This window comes from Vombatus ursinus, unplaced genomic scaffold (assembly GCF_900497805.2).
Source record: "Vombatus ursinus unplaced genomic scaffold, bare-nosed wombat genome assembly UNPS02014798.1, whole genome shotgun sequence".
NCBI lineage: Eukaryota > Metazoa > Chordata > Mammalia > Diprotodontia > Vombatidae > Vombatus > Vombatus ursinus.
This window is the reverse complement of record NW_020954576.1, coordinates 86,296,797-86,315,929: the sequence shown is the minus strand read 5'-3', so window position 1 is coordinate 86,315,929 and position 19,133 is coordinate 86,296,797. Positions and strand designations below refer to the sequence as shown.

At 34.9% G+C, this 19,133-nt stretch overlaps 1 protein-coding gene across 1 annotated transcript in view; it reads left to right on the top strand.

Moving 5' to 3' along the window:
• The window catches only part of LOC114049903 (isoleucine--tRNA ligase, mitochondrial-like), an 80,536-nt gene that overhangs the window by 45,730 nt on the left and 15,673 nt on the right, over positions 1-19,133 (top strand). The window contains exons 13-17 of the mRNA XM_027871354.1: positions 4,503-4,605; positions 6,430-6,523; positions 11,800-11,902; positions 13,283-13,385; positions 14,927-15,052. Coding sequence (XP_027727155.1) covers positions 4,503-4,605; positions 6,430-6,523; positions 11,800-11,902; positions 13,283-13,385; positions 14,927-15,052 — 529 coding nt within the window. The remainder of the gene's footprint in view (positions 1-4,502; positions 4,606-6,429; positions 6,524-11,799; positions 11,903-13,282; positions 13,386-14,926; positions 15,053-19,133) is intronic.

The window sequence follows — 19,133 nt, the reverse complement described above, 5'->3', positions numbered from 1 at the left end:
ATATTTCTAGATACTCCTCCAGACTACTTATTTTAGTGTTTTGCATAAGGAAGATGGAGTAAAAGTGTAGTTAACTGAAATAGGTAGCATTAAGAGGTAGTCATTAGAGAAAAACCTGGAACAAAAGAAATAAAGGAAATAATTAATTGACCAAAATCTGTGATGACTGAACTTCAAAGATAGAAAAGATATGATTTAGGAATTATGAATTTTTAGACTTTTCTGTTACCTTTAACTAGTCTTTGTTTTAGTGTTATCAGTTATGTATGTGTAAAGTTAGTAGTTATTTCCATTTTCTGTGTTGCATATATCATAAAGCATATGTTTTTAAATTTTAGTAAATAAAATTGTTTAAAAAATATGCTGCGTGAGAAAGGTAGAATAAAGATGCAATTGACTGAACTAGGTAGCGTTAACCAGTTACCCTAATGTCAAACCTAATATAATTCACTTTCTGTCATTTGGTATTTATTACAGTGGACTGAGAGTATATGTGTTTGGATAAGTTTTTTTTTTCATTTCTGATTTGGGTATCTGAAATGTATTGTGAATTTTAATTATGTGAAAGAATTCTCAGTCTTAGATTAGTGCCACATCTGGAATATGGTAGATAGGTATCAAAATATCAGGTTAATTTAAAATGAGGAATAGGTTTCTTCTGTAGCGCCAAGCTTAAAGATGTTGCAGATTAAATTTCACAAAAGGGTAAACTGAGGCACTTCTGAGCGAGATAACATTTATTAACAGCGGCATGTTGCCAGTTAATAAATGAGCAATGGCTTGCCTTCATTTATGCCAAAGACCCCAAGCAAAAGAACAGTTCCCCTTATATAAGTTTTGAGTAGTGCAGAACAAAGAACAGAACAGGGTAGATGACATAATAGGATTGAGGGCAGCATGACTGGTTATAGGGCTCAGGTGCAGGGAGCAATGTGCTTTTTTAGAAGTTAGTCCAGGTGCAACATGACAGGCTAGACATTCTTGAAGGATAGCTTGGTGGTATAAAAATATTAGATCTGACTTTCTTGTGTTCACATGCATCCAGTTAAATTCCTTGAGACAAAAATATATTAGTGATTAGTATGAGAGCTGGAGAAAGAAATGGCAAACCACTCCCATTCTTTTTGCCAGGAAAACCCCAAAAGGGGTCATGAAGAATCGGACATGAATGAAATGACTTAACAATAACATCAACAAAACTATTTTTTACATTGAAGAAATAGATGATAAACCTTTTGTTAGGAAGGCTTTCTGAACTTAATTATACTCTTTAAAAGGTCATAGTCACAGCCTTTCCAGCTTAGTGAAAAAGTCTCCAGAATTTGGCTGGGTCTCCAATAGCCTGAGATCAGCTGCCTAACTCTGTACCACTGGACATAATATTTAATTCAACAGAATCTTAAGTAAACTTCTATCATTTATCAGATTAAAAGGCACTAGTCTCCAAAGGACCAAATGTATTTTAACATCTTAGTCAGCATGGGGAACATAGGAGGCTCCCATCAGGACCAGGGATAGTTTTCAGACCTGGTAGCCAGCCTAGGGCACTGGGCCTTTTTCAGAGGCATAGATACCATCCAGAAATTTTCCTTTATTTATTTGTTTGTCTCTTTTTCTTGCCTGGTGCATCAAGGTGACTGAATTTGATACAAGTTTGACTTCATTTCCTTCAAGACTTAACTCATCTTTTTGGACTTGAGGAATGGCATGAGCAACATCTGGTCTCATGAGCACTCTTTGGATCTATTTTTCATCCAAGAATTTTCTAATTTCAACAGATGAGTCATTTTCTTGAGTACATGCAAGGATGTCACCTTGACCCCCAAACTCAGGGCAACTCTTCTGGTCATGTTTTGCACAATTACAAATTGTGCAAACTGTTGCAAATTCTTTTCAATTTCCTTGCTACTTGTCATTCATGAGCCTTTTTTTTTCTTCTTTGTAAGGAAATCGAGTTTAATATTGGTATTGGTGGAAATACCTTTACTTGATTCCTCTGGGGCCCTTCACAGTTAACTGTCCAGACCTTCAGAGGGATGTTAGCATTTTCTAGGCTATTTTGTCAGTTTGGTTTCTTAGAATGGTCTTTTTACTTGTGTGTTGGTCAAAGAGCACTATTCATTTAAAAGATAAGGAAACTGAAGATAAGACAGGTTCAGTGACTTGCTTAGGGTCACAGAGCTAGTAAGTGTTTGAGACAGGATTTCAACTCAGGTCTTCCTGACTCCAGGCTCAGCACAGAATCCACTGCACATATGATTAAATGTAAATTAAGTAGTATGCGCAATTAAGCTATTAGAAAGAGGAGATGACAGAGTTGGAGGGGCCAGGAAGAGCTTATGGAGGAGGTAAGAATTGAGGTGGGCCTTGAATATGCAGGGTTAGGTCAAAGAAGTGGGAGGCATTTCTTGGATGGAGTGGGGCAGGAGGAATTGAGCGAGCAGTAGGGGGAAAGTATGAATCAAGTTAGTTTATTTGAGGGACAATGAATGGATCAGTTTGGCAAGATTAGGAGATTGACCTTTAGAGAGTATTGGGAATTAAGAATAGAAAAATGGGTTGGGGCCAGATAGGAGACCTTGAATACCTGAATATTAATCTAGTTGGTTTTTAACAGGAAGGTGACTTGATGAAAGTAGTATTTTAGGAAGAGAAATATGTCAGTTTTGTTTGGTGAGAGTATGTAGTGAATGTAGGCAGGAAGATGGTTTGGAGGCTTTTATATTGTTCCAGGCAATAATCTTGACAGTTAGCTGTCTCCAGACCATTATTCCTTGTTTCATATCCCCAACCAGCTGTCCCTGACCATTTTCTTACATCAGCACACATATATATCCCCTTCTACTTTGAACCATTTTTTCTAGGAACTTAACTAATAGATCCATTGCTCTTTTTTTTAACATTTATAGTGACGTCTTTTTTTTTTTACATCACCTAATTTCCCCCAGTGTCGTTTCCCCTCCCCAACCCAGAGAGCTATCTCATATAACAAATAATATTTTTTAGTAATCAAAAGAAAAAGGAGAGGGAAAAGTCAGCATAACTGATCAAAAAAGTCTGAACATATGTATAATGTACAAAACTTGTGGATCCCTAACCTCTGCAAAGGGGTGAGGTGGGAGTGTTTTGTCATAATCTCTTCTTTTGAGCCAGACTTGTTCTTTATAATTTTGCAGCATTCACTTTTTTGGGGGGGTGGGAGTAGTGGTTCTTTTCATTTACATGCATATTGTTTTCTTAGTTCTGCTTCACTCTACATCAGTTCATGTGGATCTTATCCTATACATCACATTTCATCATTTCTTATAGCACAGTTATATTCCATTACATTTGTGTGCTGCAATTTGTTTTATTTGTTGTTGTTGTTGTTGTTGTTTTTAAGGCAATTGGGGTTAAGTGACTTGCCCAGGGTCACACAGCTAGTAAGTGTCAAGTGTTTGGTCTGAGGCTGGATTTGAACTCAGGTCCTCCTGACTTCAGGACCGCGCCACCTAGCTGCTCCTAGTGTACTGCAATTTGTTTAGCTATTCTGCATTCAGTGAGCATCTACTTGATTTCCAATTCTTTGCTATCATAAAGAGTACTACTATAAATATTTTGGTGCATATATATAGGTACTTATCAGTGCCCTCCTTGGGGTATAATCGAAAAAATAGAATCTCTGGGTCAAAAGGTATGGATATTTTAATCACTTTTATTTGTATAATTCCAAAGTGCTTTTCATGGTGGTGGTGCTGGTTCACAGCTTCACCAGCATAGCACTATTGTGCCTGTCTTCCTTCAAACCCTCCATTATTGATTAATCTATCTTTTGTTACCTTTGCCAATTTGCAGTGTAGAAGATGAAACGTTAGGGCTGTTTTCATTTGTGTCTCTCTTATTAATGATTTGGAGCATTTGTTTATGTGGTTGTTAGTAATTTGCTCTTATTCTTTTGAAAACTATTCATACCCATTTATTGGAGAATGGCCTTTGTACCACTGCTTCTTGAAAGGGTGTGTCATTTTGTTTCCCTTTAGCTCCATTTATTATCCTTATGCTTTAGTAGACTCAAACACCCTATTTACAGCCCCTACTCTTCTATATATATAGCCTCCCACTTCTAGTATACAAATCCCTGAAGATAGGAGCTCTCACTTTTGTATTTCTATCCTTTCCATGTGGCACATGTTAAGTATTAAATGCTTTTGGTTCATTTCATTAGAGGTGACTAAAACGTTTTTAACCTTTTAATTGATAGAATGATAATTCCTTTAAAAATAAGAAAATTTTGGAGGATAAATTTAGTTTTGTGGAAAAGATTGAATAATAGGTTTGTTTCTGAAATGTGTTTGAAGTAAACTAGTGTCTAGTAGCCTATAGTTGTAGCTGCATAACTGGAGAGGTCAGTTTGGGGTTGGAAATAAGGCATTTTTTGTATCATTTCTTTTTGTTATTATTGCTTTATACCTTAGCTACAGTAGTTACTTCACTGGCTCTGATTGTTTTTTTTCCTTCAACAGCCAAACTATCGAGCATCTTGTTCAACTAGTGGAAAAACATGGAAGTGATATCTGGTGGACTCTTCCTCCTGAGCAGCTTCTTCCTCAAAAAGTCTTAGCTCAAGTAAATTTATAATTGCAAATGTTGAATACAAAAGATCTTGGGGGTGATTTTTTTTTTAAGCTTAGTAATTATTTTATAATGTAGTTTTTAAAATGTGCTTAATATAGTTAATAAAATATAAAAATATAAGAAAAACATAATCTAGACCTAAGATAGGGTCTGTATGCCTGGAACAGGATAGAATTTAATATAGTGGTTTGTACAGTGTCACTGTATTAAGGCAGTGAGATATAGTGAGAAAAGCATTGGCTTTGGAGTCAAAAAGACATATTCAAGTCCCAAATCTCAAGGTTTCTAGCACTCTGCTACTCGGCAAGTTGTTTCACTCTTGAGCCTCAGTTTTCTTATTTGCAAAATAGGAATAATAATACTTGCATGACCTACTCTCAAGGTTGTGATGAAAAAAGTGCTTTATAAATGAAGGCTGTGTATACATTTCTGCTGATATTAATGACCTGAAGTTCAATTTTAAACTGTAGTGTATCACAAATACTTTTATTTATGTTGGAAGTTGCTCAGAGTTAGTGGAAATAACACTTGAACTTTGCTGGATTCAAATAAGAATTAATTGGAAGTACATAATTGTTTGTATTAGCTTCTCTGAAATATGGGAAAGTATTTATTTTTAGTGAAATAATAATGCCCAGACATGAGCTGAGATTATGAATATTTATCTAATGGCTATAGAAATTACAGTCATTTAAATATTTATTTAGTACTTATTATATGCAGTGCTTCAGATCTTTGAAAGTACTCTCCCAAACAATCCAGGCTGCTGTCCACCTCTTCAGTTCTGAGACTAGCTCATCATCTGTCTGCAACAATTAAGATATATACGCTGATAGGTTAACTTGGTGCATGTCTGATTTAAACATGTACTGTAAGACTTGAGACACAAAGAGAAAAATTTGAAAGAACTCATTTGTTGGCTGTAAGTTGAAGGGTTTGAGGCTTAGGATTTCTAAAGTCTCTTCCAATCCTTAAATCAATGACTTTATAATCCCAAGCCCCTCTCTGACATAAGATTTTTTTTTTTTTAAATAGATACCACTAGTAAAGCAGGTAGCCTAAAGGACAATGGAGAAGACATATACTAGGTATAAGTAGGCTGAAGCACAGAACCAGTTATGACTTCTGTGTAAGAAGGAAATACCTAATTGTAAAGACTTTAAAGAAATATATAATTGGAAAAGGAAGTGGTAGGAAGTGTTTAGGTATTGAGAACAAGTGATGGATAGCTCAACTCCTAACGAAGAAGATTTAGAGGATAGCCTCCCTGGTATTGGGTTGGTCTTCTATTGAGAAGTTATGGAAAGGCATGGGCAAGGATAGATACCACAGGATGGGAAGGCATGGTTGACTTGTGATTTACACAAATAGAAGGCAACCTTATAACTTGATTCCATCAAAGAATACAATGTATAGATCCTGGGATAAATAAAAAGAAACAGGCTCTACCTCTAATAATTTATAGTAGAAAAAAATAAGATGTACATAGATAATGTTCTAATTTGATTATTCAGGTCTATATGAGAAGCATGAAATGTTATGAGATCAAATGAAAGAAATCATATCCAGCTTATGTATGTGTTACAAGAGAAGGAAAAAAAAAAGAAAGGAAAGCTTGATTTTATTTAATGCCTGGAATTTTTTGTAAGTGCTTTGAGTGTTTTAATAGTTATTTTAGTATACATAGATCTAGCATAAGAAAATTCAGTGACAACTGAAGTATTAAGTTTTTCTGAATTTAGTGATATTACCTATTACTTATTTGTACTGTGTTTTTGTAAAATTAAAATGCTTTTTTTGCTTATATCTCATTAGCTTGGTGGTCCTGATACATTGGAATTTGTGCCAGGTCAGGATATCTTGGATATCTGGTTTGAAAGTGGAACTTCATGGAATTGTGTTCTTCCAGGTATTAAATAGAGAGAATGTTATATATTATGCCATCATTGAAAGGTTTGAGATTCAAAAAATGTGGACAAACTCAAAACCTATAATGAATTTCCTATTTTTAAAAATTAGAATGTCTTAGAGTTGTAATATAATCCCTGATTTTTACCTGTTAGCAGTATTATACTGATGGAGGTTAAGTAACATATTTATAGAGCTAGTCTATAGCAGTACCTAGATTATATATAATACAGGTCTCCTGTGGACCATGATTTCTCTATACTTCACAACTTTCTTTTCCTTTTTTTTTTTAAACTACAAATACAAGTATATAACTTAATACTATTCTGTGCTTAGTTAGTTATTAGACAAATAAAGGGGAGGGTGTGTTTTCCTAAGGTAACTAAGCATGAAAAGACAAGGAAAAGTGGTTATTTGTCCTCTGTTCTTGAAGAGTACAATGACATCAGGAAGGTGATGCTATGACTTGCAAGTAAATTGGATTTACGTGAGGGAAAGAGCCTAAATAAATAGTGATTCTGAGTGGTTACACTTAAAGATTTTAGTTTTTTCCAGAAAATTTAAACTGTTTAGTTTTTTTTCCCCAGAAATGTCACTGATAAGCAATGTCAGAATTTAAACCTTGCTATCTAATATTTTCACATAGTACCTTTGTTTCCAGAATCATTGTTTTAAGAGGCCTTTGCTAGTATGATTTAGAAAAATATTAAATGTTCAAAGAGGCACTCACATTTTCCCAAATTATCTTGAAAATGCAGACAAATAGAATTGCACAATTTAAGCCTCAGCATGAAGAAGGGTTTCTTGTAGCCATTCATGGGAAGGTATACTTAACATTCAAAAAAGTGTACCTGATGTGAAATAGTAGTTATTAATACTATTTCAGAAGCTCAGTGACTACTTCAGCCTTCCTGAGAATTACTTCTGTTAATACCATTATTAAGTGATTTCTTAAACAGTCACACATAACTAAAGTCCTTACTAAGGATAGTACATGTAAGTTAAAATCAGGGCTCTTGATTGGTTTGAAATGAGATGAAAGCTGTGTCACTAATATTCTTAATTACTTTACTTTGCTAATAGATGAAGTTCAGTCATTGCTGCTTCTATAAGTACTTGTAGAATAATTATGCCCACTCTTAACCTAATATTTAGAGGATTCAAGAAGTAGAAAAATTCATTAAATGAAATTCTGTCTGTGAATATATTTCCAAACAAGAAAATTAAGAGATTTGATTCTCATATGTAGGTATATCATAATAAGAGAAACATTATGTAAATATACATAATTGATACAGTAAACTTTTGATTTTTCTTTTAATGAAGTAGAAGGCAGTCAGCAATGGTCAGTGAAATTTACAAATAACATAAAAAAGGAATTTTAATCCATAGTATCTGCCTACTAACTTTAGATCTTTCCTTCCGGTAGAAAATAAGAACTTTAATAAAGCTTGCCAACAAGAAATAAATTGAGTAATTTGTATTTTATCTTATCCTTTCATTTACCTTTTTATTACACGTTTTCTTGAGCACATCAGTGATGACTTCTATGTAAGAAGGAAATATGTAATTGTAAAGACATTAAGAAATATATAACTGGAAAAGGCAGTGGTAGAAAGTGTTTAGGCATTGGGAGCAAGTGATGCATAGCCCAACTCCTAACAATATTAAAAAAGATTGAGAGGATAGCTTTTTGGTGTTGGGTGAGTCTTCTGTTGAGAACTTATGGGAAAACATAGTCAAGGATAGATACCACAGGATGGGAAGGCATGGTTGGCTTATGATCTGCACAAATAGAGGAAATCCTTACAACTTGATTCCATGAAAGAATACAATGTATAGATCCTGGGATAAATAAAAAGAAACAGGCTCTGCCTCTAGTAATTTATAGTAGAAAAAAATAAGATGTACATAGATAATGTTCTAATTTGATTGTTCGGGTTCATACAAGGAGCATGAAATGTGATGAGATCAGATGAAAGAGAAATCATATCTAGCTTGTTATGTGTGTGTTTTAAGGGAAGGGGAAAAAAGAGAAGAAAGCTTGATTTTACTTAATGCTTGGAATTTTTTAAAGTGTTTTGAGTATTTTAATAGTTATTTTAGTATACATAGATGTAGCATAAGAAAATTCAGTGACAACTGAAGTATTAAGTTTTTCTGAATCTAGTGATATTACTTATTACCCATTTGTACCATATTTTTGTATAATTAAAATGCTGCATGATCTCAAGTAGTTTGAGTCTCTAGTATTAATTGATTTAAGGTCTGTTTACCAGATCAGTGATTCTACTAAAGTTTCTTTTTTGCAAAAGAAAGTGATCTCTATTTTTAGCACAAATAGCCTTCAATAGTGATTACTGATATTAATTAGATGAATCTGATTATCTTATAGCCTGCATACCTGTTTTCACTTTTGTCCTGACATGATTTACAGCAAAGAGAGATTTGTTTTACAGACTTGGCATTAGGTCAGACACCTATTTCATTAAGAGATTAGAGTCAGTGGAATCTAAAAAAAAGTCAACATTTGAGAAATTTAAAGAAATTCTGTTTTAAAATCATTCTTTAAATAACAAATTCACTCATACCTAGAACGTTCTTAAAGAATTTGTAAAGGCATGTTTGTACTAATCCTAATTAATTTTGTTTTTATTTTAAAACTAACACAAAGAACTCCTTACTTATTTTCTGATTCCATAAAGAGAACAGGAAGACTTGAAGTAAAAGTTAAGGTTTAACAGCTATCTCTCATAAATGTGGAAACTCTGTCCAATTATGCATTTTTTTTTTTTTGGCTTTTTGGTGAGGCATTCAGGGTTAAGTAACTTGCCCAGGGTCACACAGCTGGTGTCAAGGGTCTGAGGTCAGATTTGAACTCAGATTGTTCTGACTCCAAGGTCAGAGCTCTAGCCACTGCACCACCTAGCTGCCCCTAATCATGCAGATTCCTAATGGTATTTTAATTTGACACTTTGAAAGGTCCATGATAACAAATGCCAGCTACTGACAGATGATGTAACCCCTTTAAACCTACTTATCTGGTGTATTTTTTCAATCATAATTCCCCCATAAATCTTCTGTAGAGGATCTACCCAATGTACTGGAGGCCTCATTTTTTTAACATAGGGGTACCAATGCCCACCTTGGACTATCTATTTTCTTTTTCTCTATACAAGATCAGCCCATTTCCTTTTCTAGCATATATGTCCCTGATAATACAGTTTACTTTATTTAGAAGTTGTATCTTTGAATTTGCTTATTAAGACTTATTAGTCCATTGAAACTGATGACTAACTGTGGCAATGAGAATATACACCTTATTCAAGAAGATCAAATTAGGTAGAAGGAAAAATAGGACAAGATAAATCTGTGTAGAAATCTGCAAACCAGTGGGGGGCAGGGGAGAGAGACATACTTCTAGCCTGGACCTGATTTTGACTAATGGGAAAGGATTATTTGGTAAGTGGAAATGTTGGAAAAAAAAGGTGGATGCTTTAGATCAGTGAGGTCATGGCAGAATTCTAGAATGAATTAAGAGGATGGTTGATCACCATTTTGAAAAAGGAAAGTTGTAATCACTATGTGACATCATAGGTTCTTTATGAATGAGTCATGCCAGACTACCTTCATTGCTTTTTTGTTTCTACAAGATTACTAGATAAATAGGTAGGGGGGTATCTGCTATGTAAAATCTGGGGATTTTAGTGGATTGAAATTTTAATACTCCTAAGTAGTGCAATGTAGCAGCCAAAAAAAGTAATTCAGTCTTAGACTGCATTAAAAGAAGCATAGTGTCAAGTAAGAAGAAAGATACAATCTTATGTGTTGGTCAGATCATTTAAGAAGGGATATTTTAAAAATTAAAAAAAGGGGGGGTGGATCTTGACAAAGTGGGAACATGTCCAAAGAAAAGTGAACAGGATTGCCAAGCAACCAAAAACCATTTAATAAAAGGATCACCTGATGAAACCAGGGGATGTTTAGTCTGAGAAGAAAAGACTTGTGGGATAGTCAATTGACATATTGGATTAGAATATGATGAGTAGTCATTATTGTATGCTCTTAATGAATACATTTCAGGGACATTGATGAAATAACCATTCACTTGCTTCTGAGAATTGTCCAACCAGAAATACTAAATAAACATCCAAACTCTTGCTATTGCTTCCTAGATATTCAGGGGTAAATTAATTAGTGTCATCCTTCTATGCCTCTTCCCCACCTGCCCCACCCTCACTTGTATTTTGTTCTTTTGACCATAACATTCTAGTAGCACCTGCAAAACTGCAAGACTAGCAGAAAAACAAGAATGTCATTTTCCAAATGTTGATTCCCCATGGCTCATACCCATCATATAATTGATAGTTCAGAAATACTTTTTTCATCTATGTATTTATAATTTTAGAGTGTGCAAGTATATACAAATTGTCATTATTAAAACATTTAATAAATTATTGAATAATTTGTACTTATAGCCTACTTTAATAATTTAGTAGAGATTTTAATACAGTTATGATTACCTAATTTGGGCGTTCTTTCAGTCATTTTAGGTTTGGAGTATTATAGCCTCTTTTCATGTACCCTTAATCCCATCCCTTCTTGTCATCTCTAACAGATTGCCCTTGGTATTATTGCTCTGTCTTTCTAATCTTTAAACTCTCCCTATTTATTAGTTTCCTTTCTGCTGTCTACAAACATATCCTAGTCTTAAAAAAATTTTTCAAGTCATTCTTAAATTTTACCATTTTATATAATTATTGTCACATATCTCTCTTCCCCTTCTTAGCTAAAGTCCTTGAAAAGTTGCCTATACTCAGTGCTTTCTCAAACTTTCCTCTCACTTTCTTCTAAACCTTCTACACTTTGGCTCTTGACCTCTTCCTTCCCTGTGAGGGGGAGCACTAGCTTTCTTAAGCCTCAGGAGCTATTGCTTTTTCTCTAAGGTTACCACGTATGTACTATATCCTGTATTTATTTGATGTCTTCCCCATTATAATACAAGCTGTTTGAAGGAAGGGGCTATTTTTCTTTTTATATCTCTGGAGCTTGGTGCAATAACTCTCACATAGTATTTAGTAAATGCCTATTGATTAATACATACCAATATTCTGAATAAATAGGACAGTTAAAAGTTGGAGCAGCTATACATAATGTTAAAAAGAATAGAGGGCATGAGATTTTCATAACTGCAAGATTTGGGATGTAAAATTATCTTTTTCTGTTGTAATTAACTCTAAATTATATATTTTTTCTATATGTTTCTATAATTTACAGACAAAAGAGCAGATTTGTACTTGGAGGGAAAGGACCAGCTTGGAGGCTGGTTTCATTCTTCCTTATTAACTAGTGTGGCAGCAAAGAATAAAAGCCCTTATAGGTAAGTACCTACGTCACAAATAAGCTAGTCAGTATATTTCAGTTTATTTCAGCATGCATTTATTGAGTCCCTATAACAGACCAAGCACAATGCTAGGAATGGAGTAGGATGCCAAAAAATTCTAGCATGCTTCTTGATTTCTGAGAGCTTATGATATCATTGGGGCATGACATACATGTGAAATAAAAGACAGTAGTTAAAGTATATTATCTTTGCCACAGATTATAAGTCCTCTGGGGGATCATTATTTGAGGGGAGGAACTTTGATGGAGGAATGGATAAGCTTCGGATAGGCAGAGAAAATGGGATGTACTCAGAGGGGGAGAGGATATCTTGAGCTTCAAATGCCATTATACTTCTAATATTCACAAACAGTTGACAAACTGATGTATAAAGCCTGGAAGTTAGCATTAGAATTAGCTTAACTTAACTACAGTATTGTAACCTCCTAGTCCCACTTAAACATTAAACTAGAAGCCATAATATACCATAAAAATATATGAGTTTTATAAAATTAGATTGAGATTAAGAGGCAGTGTGGTATAGTAGCAGGTCCTGGAGTCAAGAAGATCTGGGGTCAACTTCCACCTTTGAGACATACTGACTATATGACTTTTAGCAGATCATTTTTAATTTTTCAGTGTTTCATCACCCTGAAGTTGTTTTCAAAAATTTGAAGTTGCTTTCTAGTCTCAAAACTAGAAGTTGCAGAACATTTGTTAATGTGCATTGGTAAAAGGAATTTCTTCCCTGGGAATTCCCTGCCTTGATAAAATTACAGGTTCAGACCAGAAGAAAAAAATGTATGTTGTCACAATATAACTTACTGGATTGAAGCTCTGTTTTTTGTCCATTCTGTCTTGGCTATCTCCCCAAATGAGCCCCAAACAAAATAATTAATGTCATCTCAAGCTTTCCAGTGCTCTTCTCCTCCTCTTCTTGAATAGTAATGAGAACTCAGAATGAATGGTGCCTGTGTCTACTACTAGGAACGGAAATAAATTTCTTAGGACCTTATGGCCAAAAGGAGAAAGAATGTTGGGGGGATAATTAGCTGTAGTCAATTAATTGTAGTCAATTGTATATGCTACCAGAAGTTAATAGAACAGTAATATTCCCCCCCCACTCCAAATTCCCACATTGAAAAAAAAAAATTCTTATTCTCTATTCTTTCCCTTGCTCACGAACCAAACAATCACATTTAGAATTATGTTTTCACCATAGACTTTGCTATGCGGACTTTTTTTTTTTTTAATCTAACCTATTTTAAGAAGCTCGTGAAGTTGATAACCACAAAAAGGGCTCTCATCAATTTTAAGGTAGTTTGTGCTTTGTCACCTAATGTTCTTCATTACGAAAATGGTTGATTTTCCTTTTCAGGGCTGTTTTGGTTCATGGTTTTACTCTTAGTGAAAAAGGAGAAAAGATGTCTAAATCTCTTGGAAATGTGATTAGCCCAGATATTATCATCAATGGAGGGCAAGTAAGTGACTCATAATAAACAGTTGGCATTTTCATTATTATTTTTTTAATTTTTAAAATTTTTTTTACTTTACAGATTTTAGATTGTTCTAATACTTAGCGCCTTAAATTTTTTCTAAAAAATGCTTTATATGTGCTTACATATGGGGTCACCTGCCATGGAATCTTGTCTCCTGTCCTCATTTTACAAACGATGAAACTAAAAAATGGAAGTTGTATGTTCTACCTAAGGTCACGCTAATATTCAGTAGGTGACCTAATTTGGGTTTGTATTTAGGGACTAAGTCATACTTCATTTGTAGACAGATGTCAGAGTTTCATGTGAATTAATTTAAAATTTTTATCTCTTTAGTAAACAGTTGTGGTTTTTATTTTGTTCGGTCAATTTTTTTCAGTTGTGTCCAACTTTTAGTGACCCCATTTAGATGTTTGGGGCAAAGATATTAGAATAGTTCCTTCTCCAGTTCATTTGACAGAGGAGGAAACTGAGGAAAGTAGGGTAAAGTGACTTGCCCAGGGTCATACAGCTAGTAAGTGTCTGAGGCCAGATTTGAACTGAGGAAGATGACTCCAAGCCATTGCACTACCTAGCTTCTCTGATTTAATCACAAGCAATCAGCAGTAGCCACAATTTCAAAATATCATCCAGCTTTTTTAAGTAGTCACATAGAAAGCTGGCAGGAGAAGATAAGTCTTCAGAAAATGGAAACTCTTAAATATTCACTTTATTTTGGTAGTTAGAAAATAGGCATTTGTCTTTGTAGAATTGATTATCATTATTATTGATTAATGGACACAAATCTGATGTTGCTAATATCCTGGCTTTATTTGCACATGGTACGGATCAACTTAAGATCATAGGATAGTAGATTGAGACATGGGAGGGACCCTAAAGACCATCTATCTAGTCCAATGCCCTAATTTTATAAATGAGGAAACTTAAGTCCAAGGAGGTTAAGTGCTTTGCCCAAGGTCAGACAGATAGTAACGGTCAGAGGTGGGATTTTGATTCAAGTCTTCTAAATCAAGAACCTCTGTCTCTTTACAGTAAGCCAATTTGTTAATTATAAGGTAGATTATCCAGACCAATAATATGTTGCTATCCTGCTTTGCCAATGACCTGCCAGTGTCCATTATTCAATGTATTATGTCCAGAATTGCTAGAGAATGTTGGAAAACCTTTTTTTGATGCCATGCCCTCTATCCTTCTAATCAATTCTCAGGTAGATGGTCTGTTCACAGGAGGATTATTTCCAGCTGATAAGCCTGTATGGACCTGTCTGTTCTAATTAAATATGTAATAGCAATGCCTGATTGATGAGGTAGAAATTGTGTATACACTTCACAAAGGTGGAGAGGACTGATTTGACTTTTATACCTAAGCTAAATTTCTTTAACTTGAGATCATTGAACTCCACATACTTGTATTGCTATTCTAAACCTTTAGCGTTGAGCTGAAGTGTTCCTATCTCACATACTGCTTTTGGGCCTACTTTTAAATGTGTAGTTTGTAATGCTTGTTTGTATATTTCTCACAAAAAGGATCAAAGCAAAGATCCTCCTTATGGTGCAGATATTCTTCGATGGTGGGTAGCTGAATCAAATGTCTTCAATGAAGTGAAAATTGGGCCACGTACACTTAATGCAGCCAGAGATGATATTGACAAGGTCAGAACAATTAAACTGTATATATATTTTAATATAATTAATTAATTTTTGGTTTTTAGCATTCACTTCCATAAGATTTTGAATTTTAAATTTTCTTCCCCTCCTCAAAACAGCATGCAATCTGATATAAGCTCTACTAACACATTCATATTAAACATATTTTCACATTAGTCATGATGTAAAGAACAATTAGAACTAATGGGAGGAACCATGAGAAAGAAGAAATGAAACAAAACAAAAGAAAAGGAGAGCAAGTAGTATGCTTCCATCTGCATTCAGATTCCTCTAAGTTCTTTCTCTGGATGTGGACAGCATTTTCCATCTTGAGTTTTTTGGAGTCATCTTAGATCCTTGCATTGCTGAGAAGAGCTAAGTCTATCAGAGTCAGTCATCACACAGTGTGGCTGTTACTGTGTACAGTATTTTCCTGGTTCTGCTCATTTTACTCTGCATTGGTTCATATAAGTCTTTCTGAAGTCCACCTGCTAATAATTTTAAACTGTATATTTCTGGAAGCAAAAGGTTGCCAAACAATTGCAATTAAAAACTATATTTTGCTTTTAAATAAAGAAGCTTGAACTGTTATTAATTTCAGTTTGTCTTCTAAGTAATTATCATGCATCTATAGAGAATATTTTAGCATGTTTTCACATTCTAGTTAAACTACAAATAATAGTTTGTAGTAATAACTTATATGCTTACTGCCTTAGCTACTTCAGAAATGTCATTGATACAAATGAGAAAATTTATTATAAAATTTTTTTTTTGCAGTTATGATTTTTAACTGTATTTCCCTCTATCCTATTTTCCTTTGTTTATCCTTCTCTCTGTCTCTGTTTCTCTGTCTGTCTCTCTCTCCTTTCACCCTGTCCTTCCTCAAAAGTGTTTTGCTTCTGACCATCGCCTCCTCCAATCTGTCCTACCTTCTATCAGTCCCCCATCATTGGTTCTGCCACTTCAGAATTCGTTTTGAGGAGTTATTTTAAAATTGTTGGGAGGGAAATTTGGGAAAGTTCAGGCAAGTCACTTCCTTTATTCTGCCATCTTGGCTTTGTCCCCCCAACAAATACTTATTAAATACATACTGTGTGCAAGGCTTATCTTTGTATTTATTTTACTTATGTCTTTATTTTTAAATCATCTTCATTTCTGAATAATATTCTTAACCTGTTCAGTGAGCCATCCCTTATAAAAAATAATAAAAAACACCCTATACTAAGATAAAGTCAAAATGGGTATAGGATTTAGATGTAAAGACTGATACTATGAGCAAGCTAGAAGAGCGAGGAATAGTTTACTATTCAGATCTATAGAGAAAGGAAGAATTTATGACCAAACAAGAGATAGAGAACATTATGAAATGCAAAATGAATAATTTTAATTACATTAAATTGAAAAGTTTTTCACAAAGTCATTGCATCCAAGATTAGGAAGGAAGCAGAAAACTGGGAAAGAATTTTTTTTTGTTTTTTTTTTATTAATTTATTTTGATTTATCAATAATCACTTCCATATGCTTTTGAGTTTACAATTTTTCTCCCCTTTCCTGCCCATCACCCTCCCCAAGATGATGCACAGTCTGATATAGGATATACATTTACATTTCTATTAAACATATTTTCACATTAGTGATATTGTAAGTAAAAATTAAAACCAATAGGAGGAGCCATCAGAAAGAGGAAACAAAATTCAACAGAAGAGGAAAAAAAAATAGCAATTCAACTTCCATAGTTCTTTCTTTGGATGTGGATAGCGTTTTCCATCATGGGGTCTCTGGAGATGTCTTAGATCCTTGTATTTCTGGGAAGGGTTAGGTTTATCAATATTAGTCATCACACAACGTGGCTGTTATTGTGTACAGTGTTCTCTTGGTTCTGCTCACTTCACTCAGCATCAGACCATAAAAGTCTTTATAGGCTTTTCTGAAGTCAGCCTGTTCATCATTTCTTATAGCACAATAGTATTCCATTATGGGAAAGAATTTTTACAACCAGTGTCTCTGATAAAGGCCTCATTTCTAAAATTTATAGAGAACTGAGTCGAATTTATAAGAATTCAAGTCATTCCCCAGTTGATAAATGGTCAAAGGATATGAACAGGCAGTTTTCAGATGAAGAAGTTAAAGCCATCTGTAGACATATGAAAAAATGCTCTAAATCACTATTGATTAGAGAAATACAAATCAAAATGACTCTGAGGTACCACATCATACCTATCAGATTGGCTGACATGACAAAACAGGAAAATGATAAATGCTGGAGAAGATGTGGGAAAATTGGAACATTAATGCATTGTTGGTGGAGTTGTGAACCATTTTGGAGAGCAATTTGGAACTATGCCCAAAGGGCTATAAAATTGTGCATACCCCTTGACCTGGCAATACCACTTACAGGGCTGTATCCCAAAGAGATCATAAAAATGGGAAAAGGACCCACATGTACAAAAATATTTATAGCAGCTCTTTTTGTGGTGGCAAGGAATTGGAAATTGAGGGGATGCCCATCAATTGTGGAATGACTGAACAAGTTGTGGTATTGATGGGGTTGGAATCTGGGCTCCAGAAAGGAAAAACCCTGGACTTTCCCACATGGCCAAATCTCTGCCCCTGAGGCTATAATCTCATCAACTGGCCTTTCATTGTGGCTAGACCCAATCTCCTCTCCATTGTCTTACCTCCCTGTGGCCCCCTGCCATTTCCCACCCTTAATCCTAGCTAGGTTCCATTCTCCCTTGGCCACAAGGTTCAGGTCCCAGGAGTTCTGTTCACCCCAGTTTACTGGCCACTCCCATCCAGATCTCCTTAGGCTCCTCCTCCAGTCACCCCAAACTACTTGGCCACTCTTGGATCCCTCCCACAGTCTTTCTGTATAGAAGTCCATCTTGTCTTCATTAAGATGCTCTGATTCTTAGAATCTAGCCAATAGCCCATAGATTCTCAGATTCCTTCAGAGTCTAGCTTATATGGCAAATCTTCAATAAACCTTGTTTTTGACTGCAAGAAGGCTTGGGTCGAATTCTTTCGGGCAGGACCCATTGTTGTGATTTTGGGATTCCGGGACCCCTAACCTCTAGACCACATCAGTATATGATTGTAACAGAATACTATTCTGCGATACGAAATGATGAGCATGTGGACTTCAGAAAAACCTGGAAAGACTTGTATGGAGTGGTGCTGAGTAAGTGAGCAGAACCAGGAGAACATTGTACACAGTGACAGCCACGTTAGGTGATGACTGACTTTGATAGACTTAGCCCTTCTCAGCAATGTAAGGATCTAAGACAATTCCAAGAGACTCATGATGAAAATTGCTATCCACATTCAGAGAAAGAACTTAGAGGAATCTGAATGCAGATGGAAGCATTCTGTTTGCTTTTGTTTTATTGCTTCATGCTTATGGTTCCTCCCATTAGTTCTAATTGTTCTTTACATCATGACTAATGAGAAAATATGCTTAATATGAATGTATAAATAGAGCCTGTATCGGATTGCACGCTGTCTTGGGGGGTGTGGAGGAGAGGGAGGGGGAGAAAATTTAAAACTCAAAATCTTATGGAAGTGAATGTTGAAAACTAAAAATAAATAATTATCAAGAAAAAAAATTTTAAAGCAGTTCAGAAAACTGTGACATCAGCCAAATCTAAGAGTATATACAAAGTTTCATCCCTTTATAAAAAAGGAAGAAGGAAAGGAAGGGGCATTTCCTCTTTCCTAGGTGAAATATTGCCATTACAATGATGCAGTGTTTCATTTTGGTTATTGTTCTTTCCCTTTCCATTGCTGTAATCATTGTGTATTTTGTTTTCCTGGTTCTATTAGTTTCCTTAGTTCATAGAAGTCGTCTGCTTCTCTGAATTTTTCGTATTGTTTCTTACTGCTGCCGTAAAATTTTGTTACACTTATATACCATGATTTATTCAGCTGTTCCCAAGTTGATGAAGGCCCACTTTTTAATAGTGATATTCCCCCACTGCTGATGACTAAGTGGATAAAGAGCTCTCTTTAGAGTCTGAACTAAGTAACACCTGTGATACACATTGACTGGTTAAATGAGCCCTGGGCAAATCATTTAACCTTTCAGTGC